This window comes from Harmonia axyridis, chromosome 6, assembly GCF_914767665.1.
Source record: "Harmonia axyridis chromosome 6, icHarAxyr1.1, whole genome shotgun sequence".
In the NCBI taxonomy this organism is placed as follows: domain Eukaryota; kingdom Metazoa; phylum Arthropoda; class Insecta; order Coleoptera; family Coccinellidae; genus Harmonia; species Harmonia axyridis.
Window position 1 is genome coordinate 24877992 of NC_059506.1, and position 19509 is coordinate 24897500.

At 34.4% G+C, this 19509-nt stretch overlaps 1 protein-coding gene across 1 annotated transcript; it reads left to right on the top strand.

Annotated features, from left to right (window-relative positions):
- Positions 1-205: 205 nt before the first annotated feature.
- LOC123682940 (SET domain-containing protein SmydA-8-like) lies at positions 206-18912 on the top strand. The gene is made up of 8 exons (XM_045621793.1): positions 206-505; positions 3805-3923; positions 9663-9803; positions 10228-10597; positions 11363-11557; positions 13469-13722; positions 15944-16203; positions 18564-18912. The coding sequence occupies exons 1-8, from the start codon at positions 482-484 to the stop codon at positions 18803-18805; spliced, it is 1605 nt and encodes a 534-aa protein (XP_045477749.1). The 5' UTR covers positions 206-481; the 3' UTR covers positions 18806-18912.
- Positions 18913-19509: the final 597 nt, after the last annotated feature.

Consider the following 19509-nt stretch of genomic DNA (forward strand, 5'->3'; position numbering starts at 1 on the left):
GAATATAATTCAATCATTGTGGTCCATAAATCTTATATCAAATAAAAATAGATCTGCCTCACCCGTTTGAACGATAAAATATAGTAGCAATGAGAATAACAAAATCCTAATTGGAGATTGTTATTGGAAACCATAGACTGAATTCTGCTGGTTCCATTGTTATTGGTAAGAAGTTTTTTTCTCCCGCGCTGGTATCAAGAAGGTACCGGCATAAAAATGGGCTGAAAATAGAAGTTGGCCACAATTTCACGTATACTCCCTCAACTCGAAGAACAGTGGGATTCAGATAAGCTTTAAATAAACTTGCCAAAATCTTATGTGCTCGTATGATATCCACGATGTGCTGAGTGCCAGCTTCAATCTGCTTATTTTCCTATGTTATCCAGAAAATTAGAATTTCCAATTAGATAGTGTGATAGAACTTTTATTCATCGTCTACTCCCGATTTTTCAATTAAGAGATTAGTCAGTGTTAGGTCAAAATGGGAAAACATCATAAGAGAAGGGTAAGTAAAATTTCATCAACATCCATTGCAAAACATACAATTTGTTTTAATTTAAGTACTCATAATTTTCAATTCGCTTATAATTTATTGACAACCTATTCAGCCCTTCTACTCATATTTCCTGAATAAAATTCTTCAACACCTATTGTTATGATTGCTAATTAGACCATTACATGTCAGATTGCACTTACACAAATAACATCGATTATGCAGCTCGTAAAACGCCTTTAGATCTCGGATGTCTGGCGAATGTAAATCCAGAAATAATCATTAATAACTGCTGAACAGATCTGTACAATAGATTTTCAATATGATGTGAAATATTATTAAATGTACAGGCTGAGCCAAATGTGACTCTTCTGAAGAGGAAGTCCTATTTCTATACTAGATAGATGAAAACTGATGTCAGTGTCTGAGAGCCTCTTTTCATAAAAAAACTACAACTTCATAACTTTTACCGTTACATAGTTCCCGGGTGTTTTTTGGAGATGTTCATTTTCGAAATATTGCTGTAACTTTTCTTGCCTTGAAAATTTTTCATTTCTGTAGAAACATTGTCATAGCAACTTATCACGTATAACTCAATGACGTTAATTAATTTTTCCTCAAACTGATATTTCATGAGATATCGTTATGAATTTTTTTTTTCAAATGGGACACCCCATATATTTCTAAATTGTTTGATAGAGCTTAAAATTACCATTCTAATAATACGGGCCACTCGATTTTTTTCTGAAGTCACGTTCGACATTTGAGTTTTCAATTTTTTTCTGAATTGCGAACTGAACAGAACTTTGTGTTCCAATAAATGTTTGACAACTAACTTCTCCATAATTCATAATTTCCCAATTCATCATCGCATCGTCCAAAGCAAACTTATCCAAGAAATAAAATTTGAAAATTCAAATTTCAAACACAACTTCAGAAAAATATTAGCTAGCTATATTCTTGGAATGATAATTTCAAGCTCTATCGAAATATGTAGAAATATACGGGGTGTTCTATTTGTAAAAATAATTTCATAGCTATATCTCATAAAATATCAGTTTGCGGAAATTTCAATTAACGTCATTGGATTCTACGTAAAATTTTGCAACAAGAATGTCTTTACAGAAATGAAATACATACAACAGAAGAATTATTATGAATAATTGTTACATATCAGGAAAATAAGCATCAAAACTAATGATAAATTTATACATCACAGCTTACTGATTTGAAATTTATGATAATTTGAATTTTCCCGAGGATTTTGAGATAATTGATTGAAATTTTCTTCTCAAAATCTGAAGTAGATACAACAAAACACCATAAAGTTTAGTATTAAACCACAGTTCCTTTTTACATTTTTTCAAACTGCTAGTGGTCCACCAAAAAATGTTCTGGAGAAAAAGAGCGGGCAGTTGAGTGTTTATTCTCAGTTTGGTTTGGCAATTCATCATGAATAGATTCACGCCTGTAAATAGTGCAATTTTTTTTCGAAAATAATGGTTCTGTGCGGCATACGTATCGCGCACTATGTCCATTTTATTTTGTTTAGCGATGAAGCGCACTTCTGGTTGAATGGCTACGTCAACAAACAAAACTGCCGCATTTGGAGTGAAGCTAATCCTCAACTGTATGTCGAAATACCGTTACATCCAGAAAAACTGACTGTTTGGTGCGCTTTATGGTGGAATCATTGGTCCGTACTTCTTCAAAAACGATGATGGCCAGAACGTTACAGTCAATGTTGACCGGTATAGAGTCATGATTACTAACTTTTTCATTTCTGAATTGAACAACCATGATGTCCAGGAGCTGTGGTTTCAACAAGACGGCGCAAAATGCCACACAGCTCGTGCCGCAATCGATTTATTGAAAGACACGTTTGGTGACCGCCTAATTTCACGTTTTGGACCTGTGAATTGGCCTCCAAAATCTTGTGATTTAACACCGCTAGACTACTTTCTGTGGGGCTATGTAAAGTTATTGGTCTATGCGGATAAGCCACAAACCCTTGACCATTTGGAAGACATCATTCGCCGTATTATTGCCGATATACGGCCACAAATGTTGAAAAAAGAAATCGAAAATTGGACGTCCAGATTGGACTACATCCGAGCCAGCCATGGCGGTCATATGCCAGAAATCATATTTAAAATGTAATGCCACAAGATTATCTTGCGGATAAATAAAATTCATGTCAATCGAATAATCCATCGTTGTTTTATTGCAATTCGAAGTTCTATAGCTCTAAAAAAAACACCCTTTATTACTCGTAAATTTGCAATCGAAATTGACATATCAAGTGATGTAAATTTTAAATGGAAATAGCTATACTGAATTTCTTGTATTTTGCAGATATTATGAGAAAAAAAAAATCCTACACCCTACACCGCCTACACACCCTTCATCTCGAAAACAAAGCGTTTGGGGGACTTTTTCTCATTAAAGTCATCCATGGAATCTCTCGTTCTTGTTTATACCTCTATTTTAGGAACATCCCAATATAGAATAATCATTCAAATCTTCCTGCAAAATTTCGTGTTAATAACGTAATCAAACTCGTCAAAAACTCAAACATATTACAAAAAAAAAATATTTCTTTGAGAAGTGATCCGACCTTGTTGATATTTAGAAAAATTTTTAAAAAAATACTCAATATTTCCAAAGCACCACATCTGCTCGAGTTTAAATATGGTTTGTATATCTTCAATAACTAGCCGAATGTTCATTTCGAAGTTCGGAGGGATTTTTTATTAAAATCGATTTAAATTTTCGGACAGAATTCACATAATAGGAACGACCAGAAAAATCTTTTAATTTTCAATGAGTCATAGAACTTTGCAGAAATAGATCAGTTACAAAAGTTTTCATAAGATCCGTCTACAATTCTGGGAAAGATCTAATCTACGAGTTAAAAATGTGAACTTACGTATATCAACTCCACAAACAAAAAACAATGTTTACATGCATGAATATTGTCCACCTGTTCTGCCGCTTGATTTATTTGAAAATGAACAGATTGTTCAACTTGAGAAATCGATATTTTCCACGAAAATGGTCTGTGGAGTTTTCTATTGATATGAACCAATATATGAAATCGATAATTTTAGATAGAATCCTAGGAATTATTTCTTTTCTTTTTTCACATAATGTTAAATTCGGGAGCTATCGATAAATGCTTCAGTTTCCAAAATAAACTATCTGTCCTACTTAATATAAACTTCAATAGAATGATCATAAATAACTACAAATATTTGATGTAATATCTCATCAATCTTTCGTGATCAGAGAACTAACAGATTTTATTTCAGACCAGCAAATCTTCTAAGTGCAAATCACCATTCACCTCATCTGATATAGACGACGTCAGCAGTTATGATGGAGAAAATAAACCTATGTTTTATGTGAAAAGTTCAGAGGCCATTGGAAGGTAGGCCTATTCTTCAATTTATACGATATGCAATTTTTTTTAACATTTTCATACCATCCACAAAAATGAATCATTTGGCAATCGCCTATCAATTATGTTCGAACTGAGATAACTACATACAAAACCCCTAGATTAACATTTCGTTGTAGCAACCCCATTTACCGGAGTTAAATCCCATCGAAAATATTGGTGTATTTGTTTCCGCCGTTTCGCAATAAATGGCTGTAGCAGTAATTGGTATTCAAAATGAATAGATCGTAGAAGACATACAATTAGCTTAGATATTTGTGAAAATAACGTCATCGAAATATTAGATGATTTGTGTCTGCATCATAAAGTTATTCTGTCAGCTTACGAGCCAAATTCTGCTTCAATTCGAGGAAATCTGCCGATGAGGCTCATCGAATGTTCTCAAATACCTATCGGAAGGCCGATATTAGTGAAAGAATGTACTGAGAGTGGTTTAGACTCTTCATGAACTGTTATTTTGACGTCGAAGATCAGCATGGCGGTGGAAGAGAGATGGTTTCCGAAGATGCAGAATCAAAGGCATTACTTGATCAAAACTCGTGTCAAACGCAACAAGAATTGGCACGATCATTGGCATTGACGCAACAAGCCATTTTAAAACGCCTGAAAGTCATGGAAATGATTCAGAAAGAAGAAAATTGGGTGCAGTACGAGTTAAACCCGAGAAATGTTGAACGACGTTTGTTTGTTTGTGAACAGCTGCTTGCAAGGCAAAAAAGGAACAGATTTCTGCATCGAATTGTGACTGGAGACAAAAAATGGGTTCATTACGATAATCTCAAGCGCAGAAAATCATGGGGATGTCTCCGCCATGCTTCCACGTCGACGGCCAAACCGAATATTCACGGTTCCAAGATAATGCTCAGTATTTGGTGGGACCAGCTCAGCGTAGTGTGTTATGAGTTGTTGAAACCAACTGAAACAGTCAGAGGCGATCGTTTTCGAACCCAAATAATGCGTTTGAGCCGAGCATTGAGAGTCAAACGGCCGCAATACAACGAGAGACATGATAAATTGATTTTATAGCATGACAATGACATTCTTGGAAACGTGGGAAGTCCTATCCCACCCGCCTTATTCTCGAGACGTTGCTTTCTAGGACTATCACTTTCTTCGATCAATGGCATCCGGCTTGGGTACTGGATTTGGTAATTATTGAAATTCATTATAAATGAAATAAAACAATGTTATTCCCACGAATATTCCAATTTCTACGACAATTATTCCGACAGACCTGTGTTCATTGATATTAGTCTATAAGTGTATGAATAAACTTTTAAATGCGAATGAGTGACATTTTGATCTTCATAGAGAAGTCATGTGTTAATTCATTTAAGGTGTATTCCCGATATCTGTTTATCAAATTAGCATATTCTTGACTTAAATCTTTTGAATTGGTTCCGTAATTAACAGTGTCATTCTAATTTATGAAAAATTTGATAGAATTATTGTACAATCAAAGATACACAAAAATGTGTATATTTTTCACGCATGATTGGTGGTGTACCTACCTCAGCACAAATTTTTGCTGGTGGTGCAACCATTTTTAATAGTGTGATGTAAAAGAGCATAAATTCATTCTGCATGAGGAAAGAAATAAAATCACCCGATCACCCCCTCATTAGAAAACAGTAACGAAAACAACAGATACAACAATCCAATTTACGATTCTAAAATTGCGCATTATCCACAAGTATTCTTGCGTGAACTCATTACAAGAGATCATAAAATGGGAAAACGTTCAGATCACGACTGGATTCATTTTATGACATGGAGCTTCGCCAAAATTTCGGAAGAATAGTTTGATAATGAAAAATCAAATGTAAATAGAATCATTATAGCTGATATTACTTGGCACATCTTCATGTACGATTATTTTCTTGTTGTTCAATTGGAGACTATTGTCAGAATGGAGATCATAATGCATCAATTTTAAATTAATCAAAAATATCACCTACAGAATGATATTTCCATTTTAGAATTTACAAATAGGTAGCTATCTCGGTTACAATGTGTCCCATTTGGAAGTTTTGATCTAACTAAACCATTATCCAGTAGTAAAATAGGTAATAAATGCTGTATAGATATAAATCTATACAGCAAAAATTATCATCGAAAAATACTTCGTAGATGTTTCTGAAGAATCATTCGCTGAAATAAATTCATTTGAAGAATGTGTATAACGCGAATTGTTGAGTAACATATTCATCAAGACCATCGAAGCAATTTTTAAAATATTTGTATTGTATATGAATATTTTTTACATTGCCGGTATCAGTTACTAGTGCCGAACGAAGTTTTAGTATTTCAGCAAGAATGATTAGCTATCATCGTTCTTGTTCAGCTTAATCATGTTGCTGTACTATCGATGCTATGACAGAAAATTGATTTGGACTCTATAATCGAGTCCTTTACTGCAGCCAAAGCCAGCAAAGCCCAATTTCAACAGCCACTTTTGTTTTGTTCAAAAGGTACAAATTGTCCTAAATGAATGTTCAATCCTTTGTGTGATATACAAACTCCACTTCCAACTTGTACATATCTGTTTTTGTGAGAAAAAATAAAAAATTGAAAAAAATATATCAATTTCAACTTACATCTCCAGATCTACAGCGAGCTAAAAAAGTAACGTAACTCGTCAATAAAAAAATAAAAAAGTGAACAAAGAATTGGACGAGAATCCTCGCAAATGTCAGTTTTTAATTTCAAAGCAATTTATCGTATGCTTTTTTGAATTTGATATTTCTCACCCCTTACGCCCCTCACCCTCTACTTAATTTTTTCAAGTTGGAATATATGGATTATGATATATCAAATGAAAGGTATTTTGATTACCTATTCAGCGATGTGGCAGAAAGTAGAATTGGTCGTGCCTTTTTCCATTAAAAAATTAGGAAATAATTTACAATTTGTGATTTGAGAGTAACTGCAATTAGACCATTATTCTTACTATTTATAATTGAGGGAAATCCACGAATCCATTGAATTTTTAATTTGTGAAACAGGTCTTCCTCTGCTTTTGTGAATTTACGCTCCACATCCCTATACTGTTTTTGTTTTCAAATATGGATTGTAATAGATCAAATGAATCAAGTTTTCATTTGTTACCAATGCTGTACAAGAAGAGCATCATGGTCCTTTTCTCCCCTATTTTTACGCCATTGGCAGAGCAAGAAAGCAGTTTTGGTGAAAAAAAATGCATGTGAAAGTGTATTATTTTTTTGGTTTAATATCCAGTTGTTACCTGAAATTGGGATTATAAAATTGAATTCTGCCAAATGCATTTTTCATTATGTTCATTATGTTTGTTTCATGTCACGATTTTCTTTTTTATCTTTCAATATTTTCTTACATTGTAAAATGACTGTATTTTGTTTTGAATGTAGACTAATCATGAAATAAACATTATTATTATTATTATTATTAGTAGTATGCTTGTTTTCATAAAAGCGTAATTATCTTGAAAACGGTTCGAACAAGTAGCAAATTTGAATGAAAAATACGAAAAATTCTGATTTTACCAGTGGCGTATAAAGAAGAGGAGACAAGGGACTATGATGTCCTTCTTATACGCCACTGGTGTCAACTGAAAATGTGATTTTTTTCGAAATAAAGCACCTGTTGAACATGAAGATTCTTTCAAATTCAATTGAAAAATTTTGGAAACTGTGGAAGTTATGAATTCAAATCACTTTCAAATTTTCCTATTCAACACACTGTTTCTCTGCAACGAACGACATCTGAGAAAAAAATATGAGGGAACTTCTATTTATTTTTCAAGGAGAATTTTCTGTTTCAATTTGGCACTATAGTTCCGGGACACCCTATACGTTAAATAATGATATTCATGCCGATTATCAGGAGGATTGTATCAACATAAACCCTGATATAAATAAAGTTATCGACAACAAGAACATCATAACAAATCACATGCCATATCAGTTATTCCTACAGTTTTGTGATATTCAAGAGCGCAATAATCGCACGAATGAAAGAGCTCCTGCTCAATCAGTCAGTAGGTATATTCCTCGATTCTCTTTTTTTAAACAATGTGACATTATAAAAAATTTCCTTAAAAATCAAATCAGTTAAGAGAGAAGCAATCCACTAAGAACCCTCTGAAATTAAAAAAATCAAATAATTTGCATATTGAAGAATTCTTCTGTATTCAATGATGATCAACAACGTCGTATGAAAATAAGTTTTGGAAGCCAGCAAATGCACAGTACAAAAATATCTTTGTCCCACAAACTGTCCATAAACATTTTCCTTGAAATTTAGAATAATAAGCGGACAATCATACAGTATGGAACGTGTTTGATAGGTTGAATAAATCTTCCAGAGAAACTTGCATTTCCGTGCCAGCACCATCTGTTCCACATGGCGCTCTTCCAATTCATGCCTAATGATCTGGCTGTTAGTTAAAATAATATGACAATTTTCAGAAATGAAAGATGTTTTGTTTGAAGTGTTGTGCTTTAATTCCTTTAATCTTCTGACATTACATAATCTGAATTTTTATTAAAGAACGAAGATATAGGCATTTATTAACTTTGCATATTATCTACATTTCCTCGGCAATAATATATCGCACTACAAGTAACCAAATCAAAACGAATTTTTACTGCAACAGCATAAATTTAAATAATACCTTCAAGTAATATACCTGATTCCATTCAAAATAGCTTTCGTTGACAGTGTCTATGCATTTCTTGCTTTTCCATAAAAACGAGTTTTCAAGAGCATTGGTCTATAAAGTGAGGTGTGAGCAAAGTACCGTGAGGAATAATGTTTCTCACAGAAGGAGTAATTCATAGTTTTGAAATTCAGTAAGCTATGAAGAAAACGCTACTTTTCTTTGTAGGAAAAGTATAGTGTGCAATATGTCTCACCAGTAAGCAAAAAGACTTTTCCTACAACTGCTATGAAAAGTAGCGTATACTTCATAGCTTACTGAATTTCGAAACAATATATTTCTCATACTGTGAGAAATATTATTCCTCATGGACTTTGGCCTCACCTCGCTTGAAAGACCAATGAAATTTGGCTCTTGAAATTCGTTTTTGTGGAAACGCAGAAACACTGTCAACGAAGGCCATTTCGAATTGAATCAGGTATATTAATTTTATTATTTGAATTTTCAGTAGTGAGAAAAATACAGTGTGCAATTATGTGGGGAAAGTTCTTTTCTCACTTGTGAGAAAAGTTGAACTTTCCCCACTTGTTGCACAATATACTATTTCCTATAACTGCTATGGAAAGTACCATATTCTTCATAGCTTACTCAATTTCAAAACTATCTATTGCTCATACTGTGAGAAATACGACACTCTGCCCACACCTCCCTTGGTGGACCAATAAAATTGAGCTTTTGAGAAGTCGTTTCTATGGAAACGCAAGAAATGAACAGATACAGTCAACGAAAGCCATTTGGAATTGAATCGAGTCCATTACTTGAATTATTGAAATTTGTGCAGTTGTAGGAAAAGTATAGTGTGCAACATGTAGTGAACCTTTTCTCACTCGTGAGAAAAGTTGGATTTTCCCCACTTGTTGCACAATATACTATTCTTGTTGCACAATACGTATATAATTCTTCATAAAGCCATAAAAATTCAACACGTGAGGATTGAAATCAAAAAAGAGATGTTTAAATCGAACATGTGGTTAATGAAGTCTTTCAACTATCTTTGATGATGTTTGCTTCAGATATATGGTTGCAAAAAACGACATCAAAAAAGGAAAAATCATTATAAGAGAGAATCCCTTGGTTGTGGGACCATGCGTTGGTGGAAGAATACAATGTTTAGGATGTTACAAAAACCTGGAGAATGATGAGCAGAAATACAGGTAAGCCACAATATTATATTATTATACTATACAAATTGATTCCCGTAAATCGTTGGTCAGAATATATCAAAGAAAGACTCGAGATAAACACTTGAAATTTTATAGTTAAACTTCATTGGGAGAAGTAAATTCTTGGAAAAAACTTGGAACCTGGAAAATATTCGTTCGATTTCGGTTTCACCGGGAATAATACCAGCTCATTGAATGAATTATTCGAATGAATAAAGATGAGAATTACAAAATATTAAATAATTGAAATAAACCTAACGAAAGTACCAATGCTGTTTTTTGGATAGTACTTGTTTGCTTTTGTCATCAAAATTCTCATATTGCGTTTAAAGTTTTAGATAATTGTTTTGCTCCATGGAAGTATACCGAAAAAGCATGTAAAAATTTAACATAATTATTATTAACTTTACTTTAGATGCGTTGGCTGTGGATGGCCTATGTGTTCGTCGAAGTGTCCTCAAGTTGACACAGTCTATGGTCACACAAGAATTGAATGTTCCGTGTTGAAGGAATGCCTATCGAAAAATTTCTTCAAATGGGACGATTTAGAAGAAATGCGAACAAATTACCATTCCATAGTACCCTTAAGATGTCTTATTTTGAAGAGCACAGATCCATCAGCTTTCCAGATCCTGATGGACATGGAGAGCCACAACGAAATCAGAAAAAACATTCCAGCAGTCTGGTTGATGAACCAGAGCACAGTTGTCGATACTATTTTGAGAAAATGGAAACTGACTGAATATACCGAAGAAGAAATCCATACCTTATGTGGAATTTTGGAAGTAGGTATTTGAATTTCATGATCACAATTATATGATCCGAGAATGCGAATTATAACTCAGATATATTATAGTTATGCAACTGGGATTGTCTATAACAATAGTCAATTCTTCTATAATTTTTCAATTGTAATCCAGACAGCGTAAAATATTATTGAGGGAAATAAATTGAATTTCAGAAGATCGGAATTGGAAGTTGTTATTCAGAATAGGGAATTCAGAAAAATTACTTTGTATTTAGAAACATTAATTTGTATTTGAGAATAGCAGTATGTAATTCAGAAAAGGAAAAATTGATTTAAGAAAATATAAATTGAAATTGGGATTTGTAAATTTGGAATTCAGAAATACGAAATTGTAACTGTTCTTTAAAATTAATGAAAATGAATAGCCGTATCTATGTAATACCTGTGTTGTAAATTATACTGGTACCTCACATCCGGTACTATTCTGAGTTACATATTAAATTATCTAAAATTGAATTAATAATTTCTGTAATACAATTTTCCTTTTCTGAAATATATGTTCTCTTTTCTGAAATTGAAATTGATTAACAATTGACAAAGATTTAGACCGAATCATTTCAAAAATGCCTACTTGCACCCACCTTCTCTCAAAGCGATATTGGAGGGGGAAATGTTTGAATTACCGCATCATACTATATTTATTTAACTAATAGGATTTTATCGCTGTTCCTCACATTAGGTATCTTAGCCAATACTATCCTACATTGAAATACTATGTGCCTCATTGAAATTGTATATATAGGTGAACGCCTTCGAAATTGGTCATCAAGGAATTAATGTTAGGGGACTATATCCAACAGCCTTCCTTATGTCACATGACTGCGTGCCAAATACAAACCATAGTGATGATGGGATTGATTTTACACTGACTGTGAGAGCTTCCGTTGATATTCCAGAAAACTATCCGATAACACTGAGTTATGCCTATACTCTAGAGGTGAGTGAACATGTTAAGATTTAGATTAATATTTAATAAAGGAAGTTCCGTTCAACTGTGACCTAATGGTCTATTGAACCCCCGCATCCATACCGTGATCTACAGCTCGCCTTCCAGATTCAGAGTTCTGATCTTCTGATCCAGATACTTCTTGGATCTCGCAGTGTCAAAGATTCGAAGAAACTTTTTGCAGTGATCCAAACTAGAAAGATTTCGCCAGGTTGTTTCTCTTTCGGTTTTTTCCTTCTCCTGAAACACATTTTTTAATGTACTGGGCCGATGAAAGGAGTATTTGCTCCTTTTCTGGCAACTGTGTTGGCCTTTTTATTTCCCGAGTGGCCGGGAACCAAGTCTTAAAGACCTTGTTATTATTGTCTTTTTCATTGAGTTTTCTTCGGCACTTCAATAATATCTTAGAATCGATGATATGTGAGCTGAGTGCTTTGATTGTAGCCTGCCTATCAGAATGTATCGCTATATCACATTTCTAACACTTAGACAGCGTGCATTTGGCACCAGTCCCGAATACTCCACCACCAGTTGGAACCATCTCTGTACCATTTAATGGTATTTTTACTGGGATTGTGGACTCCTTTTTCCAATCTTTATTTCTACTAAGTATCGTAATGAGAGTTTTTCTGGTTCTAATTTCCTTTATCATCTCGTATCTGGGAAGGTTCGCTGATGATTTGTAATTAGTCAGGGAGTACCAGGCTCTGTTATTCCTAATTCCCTCATTCCCGGTACCTTCCTTATAGAGTCTTAAAATGGCCTCATAGACCACTCTCTCTATTACTAGATGAAGATGTGTGAGATCTGTAACGATCTCTAATGCTCTAGTTCGGCACGTTCTCATAGCTCTTGTGATACAAACACAGGCTTTTATCGTGCTGTTCTGACTTGCTCTGGTATGCCGGACTATGACCCCTAGGTTTTTATCGGCCTCACAATCATGTCGTGCATCCATCAGAGTGTTTTTTGGTTACATCTCCAAGTCTTACCAGCCAAACGTCTGCAGACCATCAAGGCCTGCTTCAGTGAACATGTTACGAGCAGACTAATTAGTAACGGATTATATGATTTTTCTGTAGAAAATTAAAACCTCTTTAAATAAAAAAAACTCGTCTTTATTTTCGAAGTAAATATTCGTATTATACGCTCTGAAATCGAAAATACTTTGTATGGAAATATTAAGGTTCTCTAAGGATTTAACACAAATTGAAGTGATTGAAGAAGACGATTTATTTGGCTATGTGACTGATTTTATTATAATAATTTTATTTTCGATCCTTTAGTTTTTGAAAATAATGTAAGAGCAACGGGAACAGCTTTATGATTACTGGAATCCGCTGAGATTTTATAAAAAGAAAATTTTTTTCTTACCTACTCTATGTAAGGAAATATACATCTAAATAACAGGCAAATTACTATGACCGGGACAATTGAATAAATAACCGGGACACGGGGACTCAATGGTCCAAACTGGGACGTATGGCAGCCCTATCGTAAGCTGACATGTTTAATCGAGAATAACTTAATGATGCAGACACAAATCGGCTAATATTTCGTTGGCGTTATGTTTACAGGTAGCTAAGTTTATTATATGACATCTACGATATATTCATTTCGACTACCACTTACCGCTACAGCCTTCTATTGCAAAACGGCGGAAGCAAAGTTGAACACCTAATATAATCCGATTTTATGGAACATTCTTTATTGCCAACATTTCAATCAGAACTTGAAACATGAAATAAACTCAGGTTCAAATTCTACGGCAAGACTTTTATATTTAAATACTCGTAAAATTATCTAAAATCTCTGAAAAAAAACAAGTTTTTTTGTGTGTCAAGTGTGCAAAGGTTTGGTTAGACGTTCCTGTTTCTTATTTTTTTCTACCTTATATTCCAGAACACAATACGAAGAAGGGAGCATCTCCTAGAGAACAAGTTTTTCGAATGTTACTGCAGAAGGTGCAGTGACCCTACCGAACTAAATACTTTTGTGAGTGCCCTTTTGTGCCCCAAGTGTAAGACTGGATGCGTGTTACCAAACGACCCCTTGAATTTCGACTCGTCTTGGAGTTGCTACAATACAACAAAAGAAAATATCAGTTGTCCAGGTTATACGATTTCTTCGAAATCTGTGAGGCTACTGATTGACAGGTACATTATTTTTAAAATATCAATTTCCATTTTAGGTTACATAAATTTCTGTACAGAAGTCCTTTTATAATCGAATATCCGAAACAACTAATTTCAAAGGCTTAAAACTATAAAAAATCCTTGATGACAGTCATGATTTTGAAAACATTGCTACAATACCTCCGCCGCGCCAGAAGGAAAATTGTTGCTAACAGGTCAATTGAAAAGTCCCCAGTCTACCAGTAAAACACATTTTTTGGAAAAATTCAATTGGTATCTTTCGATACCATTTTGTAGTACGTATATTGAAGTCTTTTGCTTCAGCGAGCATTCTTTTGAGGTCTGAGAACAGGAAAAAGTCGCTGGGGGCGAGATGACCTGAAATGAAGAAGATTTTTACAAAACAAAAAAATGCCATTCGTATATTGTGCGGATTGGGGAAAGCTGAAAGCTGTAGGACAGCCAAGAAGAGAACATACTGACATTCACCTGCTTGTACATACTTTCCTGCATCCTTTACATCCACGACAACAAGGAGAAACTGACGCGAAATGGAGAGTTCCACAATTACACCACAATGAATGCGAGGAACTTTTAACTCCATATCATAGGGTCGCGGCGACTCAGCTAAGCATAAACCCCATGTGGCCATACAAGTATATAATAAGATCCCTGAAGCTTTCAAAGTTATGAGCAATAATAAGTTGAAACATGAATTTAAAAAAATTTTGTACAATAAAGCCTTCTACACTATGAGTGAGTTTTGGATTAGTCATTTTGAATAGTTTGTCATGTATGTAATGTTTGTCTTATAGTCGATTGTAGGCTATCAATTTTTCAAGATTTAGCCTCTTTTGAACGTTAATTTATTGATTTTATTCAATTTATTTCAATGTTAATTCATTTTGAATTTTGACTTTATTTATATTTACTTTTACTTATTATAGATTGGATGAAACTCATTTTAACAGCTTTGAACTAGAATTTACTGATGTATTGACGCCCCATGGAATATGTTGATGGGTTAAAATTATTCAATTTATTATTGTATTTATTGTGAATAAATGAATAAATAAACAAATAAATAAATATGGCGAATACGCGAGATGCAGAAGCAATTCGAAGCCGAATTGATGCAATTTTGCCATTGTTTTCATTGATTTGTGACACGGCGCATTGTCTTGATGAAATAGCACCTTTTTTTCTTCAAATGGGGCCATTTTTTAACGATTTCATCCTTTAAATGATCCAATAACGCTATATAATAATCGCTGTTGATGGTTTGGCCCTTTTGGAGGTAATCAATGCATATTATACCTTACGCATCCCTGAATACTCATGCCATAACCTTGCCAGCGGACTGTTGTGTTTTTCATCGCTTGGGATTCGGTTCATCGTATGCAGTCCACTCATCTGACTGTCGATTGGACTCCAGAGTGAAATGATGGAGCCATGTTTCATCCATTGTCACATATCGACTCAAAAATTCAGGTTTATTACACATAAACAGCTTCAAACACTGCTCATAATCATTAACACGTTGTTGCTTCTGATCGATTGTGAGCTCGCGCAGCGCCCAATTTGCACACAGCTTTCTCATGTACAAATATTCGTGAATGATATGATGTAAACGTTCAGATGATTTCTTCACAATGTCTACTATCTCACTTTACGGACATTCAAAATTATACCTCTTTTGGGCGTCCACTGCATTCGCCGTTTTTGGTACTCATTTCACCACTTTTAAAGTTAGCGTACCAATCAATGATGATTGATTTTCCTGGTGTAGAGCCCGGAAACTCTTCATCAAGCCAAGATTTTGCTTCAACTGTATTTTTTTCCTCCAAAAAGCAGTATTTCATTAACTCACGAAATTTTTTTTTCATCTTTTTTCAAATAACAAAAGTATCTACACTCACAACGCAATATCTCACAAACTAATGATCGGACTACTGTCAAATGTCGACACGTATCGTTTGAAGGTTGGTACTAATTAAAAATCATATGGATTTAATACTAGCACCGCCATCTTTGCATCAGACTGAGGACTTTTCAATTGGCCTAATATGTCAACGATGAATTACCTCTGCGTCCGCCGGAGGGAAAAATGTTGCCTAGCAATGATAACTTTCAACTATTACCCCGCTTATTCGAATTTGTATATTCAGACTCAAGATTTGTAAATCTAAGTAGACGAAAACCACATATATACTCCAAAAATTACAATATAACCTTCTTCCAGAATAAACCAGGAGTACATGATCATAGACTGCAATGACGTAATTTCTTTGGAGTTCTTGCTCAAGAAATATAGAAACGTTCTTCATCCAAACCACTACATATGTTTAGCGGTAAAACTGTCTTTGAGTCAACTATACGGAAAAATAGACAACTACCTCATTTACCAGCTTTCTGACCAGCAGCTTTCGCGCAAGATAGAATTATGCAAAGAGATCATGCAGGTCTTCAACATTATCGAACCTGGTCTTACCAAACTCAGAGGTAAGTGAAGAAATGAAATAATTATAGGAGAATGTGTTGGTAAACTTGAAAGTTGAACTACTCTTTTCAATTTAAATGTCATCATCGGTAAACCGTAGTTTCTGAAGGAGAAAACTTAGGTTTTTAATGGATTCGGAAATTTATTATAAATGAAATAAAAACGAAGTTATTTCCACCAAACTATTTTATTGTCTGAGACAAAATTGTTTCGCCACACTGTGGCTTCATCAGGCTACATTTTTTTGACTGATAATACTACAGGGCTTGTGGGTGACGCGAAAAATTTTTACATTGACACAAGAATATGAATATTGCTTAGGATATCATAATCTTTACAGGTATATTGGACAATTTACGGTCTGAGAATTCTATACTACGAGTATCTGAAAAAAATTCCAGGCGGTAGATTGTCCAACATATTACCTACTAGGTGTACAACTTTGTTACAGCCGTTTTGCAATAGATGGCTTTAACGGTAAGAGGTAGTCGGAATAAATAGATCGTAGATGTCATACAATAAACTTAGGTATTTGTAAACATAACGCCATCGAAATATTAGTCGATTTTTGTATGCATCATAAAATATTCTCGATTAAACATGTCAGGTTACGAGCCAAATTCTCGTCATTAGCAGGAGGTTTTAATTTTCTGCTTTAATATGGAGAAATCTGTGGCTGAGGCTCAGTGAATGCTCTCAAATACCTATGGTGAGGCCGCTATTAGTGGAAGCACGTGCCGAGAGTGGTTTCCGCGCTTCAAGATCGGAGATTTTGACGTCGAAGGCAAGAATGGCGGTGGAAGAGAGAAGGTTTTTGAAGATGCAGAATTGGAGGCATTACTTGATCAAGACTCGTGTCAAACGCAACAAGAATTGGCATGATAGTTGGCAGTGACGCAACAAGCCATTTCAAAAAACCTGAAAGTTATGGGAATGATTCAAAAACAAGAAAATTGGGTGCCGTGCGAGTTGAAGCCAAGAGATGTTGAACGGCGTTTGTTTACTTTGAACAGCTGCTTGCAAGGCAAAGGCGGAAGTGATTTTTGCATTGCATTGTGACTGGAGACGAAACATGGGTTTATTACGATAATTCCAAGCGCAGAAAATCATGGGGATATCCCGACCATACTTCCACGTCGACACTCAAACCGAATATTCACGGTTCCAAGGTCCTGCTCAGTATTTGGTGGGACCAGCTCGGCGTAGTGTATAATGAGTTGTTAAAACCGACTGGAAAAATCACAGGCGATCGTTATCGAACGCAATGAATTCGTTTGAGCAGAGCATTTAAAGACAAAAGCAATACAACGAGAGACATGATGAAGTGATTTTACAGCATGACAATGCTCGAATCCGTGAAGCGAAAGTGATCAAGACATACTTCGGAACGTATTCTCTACAAGTTGCTTCCTCGGACTATCACTTGTTTCGAACAATAGCACACGACCTGGCTGACCAGCACCTCTGGTCTTATGAAGAAGTAAATAATTGTATCAATTCGTGGATCGCTTCAAAACTCGACCAGTTTTTTCAGCGCAGGATTCGTACCCTGCCCGAAAGATGAAGTAGTGGCCAGCGATGAGAAATATTTTAAATCATAAATGTATAACCAGATTTACAATGAAGCCTCGAATTTCGGAAAAAACGGCGAAAGCAAAGTTGTACGCCTATGTTAACTCTGCAACACATTTTTTTGGTGAATAAACTTTATTATTATTATGTACCTGTAAAGTTTATTATGTCCTATGCAATATTCATATTTTCTTGACAATGTTGAATTTTTTCGTCACCTATATAAGTTTCCTACGAGCCCTCTATTATTATCAGTCAAAAAATGTAGCCCGATGAAGCCACAGTGTGTCGAAACAATTTTGTCTCAGGCAATGAAATAGTTTAGTGGAAATTACTTCGTTTTCATTTTATTTATAATAAATTTCGTCCAAGAAAGGACCGAATCCATTATATTGGACAATTTACCACCTGGAATTTTCTTCAGATAGTTTGGAATTCCAAGGCCGTAAATTGTACAATATACCTATAAAATTTATGATGTCCTATGCAATAATCATATTTTTTGTCTATGTTGAATTTTGTCGTAACCCATATAAGTTTTCTATTAGCCCTGTATTCTTATCAGTCAAAAATATAGCCTGATGAAATCACATTGTGGCGAAACAGTTGTCGCAGAAAATAAAATAGTTTAGTGGAAATTACTTTGTTTTCATTTTATTAACAACTTATTTGTCAAAATGTGCTTTGATCACTTATTGAGAAATCCAATGAATATATGAATGTGGTTAATTTAGCTTTTGAGTAAGTGATGTCAGTTTTAAAGATATTAGTGATGCCTAATCTATTCTAGGTGTTACCCTATATGAATTACACGCACCTCTAATGGTTCTACTGACTAGGCAGTTTGAAAGGGGCACTGTCACGAAAGAAGAGATCAAAATCAGGCTTAGAGAGGTTGTAAGTTGTTTGATCGAAGCAAGAAACATACTAGAACTTGAACCAACGATATCCACTGAAGGTACTATGGGAGTTGCTGCAAAAGAGGCTCTACTCCAAATTAAAGACTGGGAAAAAATAATAGGAAGAATATAAGAAACTACTTTTCATTTATATTAAGTTTCCTCAATGAAATATTTTGAAATTTTGAATTCAAATTTTGTGAAGAGGTCTGAAATATATGTTTTTTCATTTGGTTTTAATGAAGTATTTTGATTTAATAACATATTCTCCATACCCCATCATCAGAAAAAAGAAGTTTCACTAGATGTTGAAATTTCCGTGTGGAGAAATTGTCTGGATTCAACATCAATAATACCTATTTGAATTATGAAATAAATGCTCATGCTATACAGGGTGATTTATTAGCTCACCGACAATGCTGCATGAAAAGACATGTTATTTTAACAAAACAAATCATTATGGGAACATATGTCCGATTTCAATACGATGCTAAATTTTTCTGTGCTCAGCAACATTCGGAACCTTAGAAATATTGAAACTCTCAACTGAAAAAAGGGTTTTTGATCATTTTTATTATTTATATTGATACAAACCATACGATGTTACATATTTTTGAAATTAGGAATAATTAAGCTTTCAAAAAATGGAACAGAAATATAGTGATCCCATTTGAGAAAACATAACTTTGGTTCATAGCTTCGTAATTGAAAACTCTGTCAAGAAGACGAGCACGCCACTGGATTTTACGTAAAAAAGTGCCTCTATGATATTTTATTATCAGAGCTCTATCATCAGTATTACCGGAGATATGAATTTTTTTTCGATATCGCCATTTT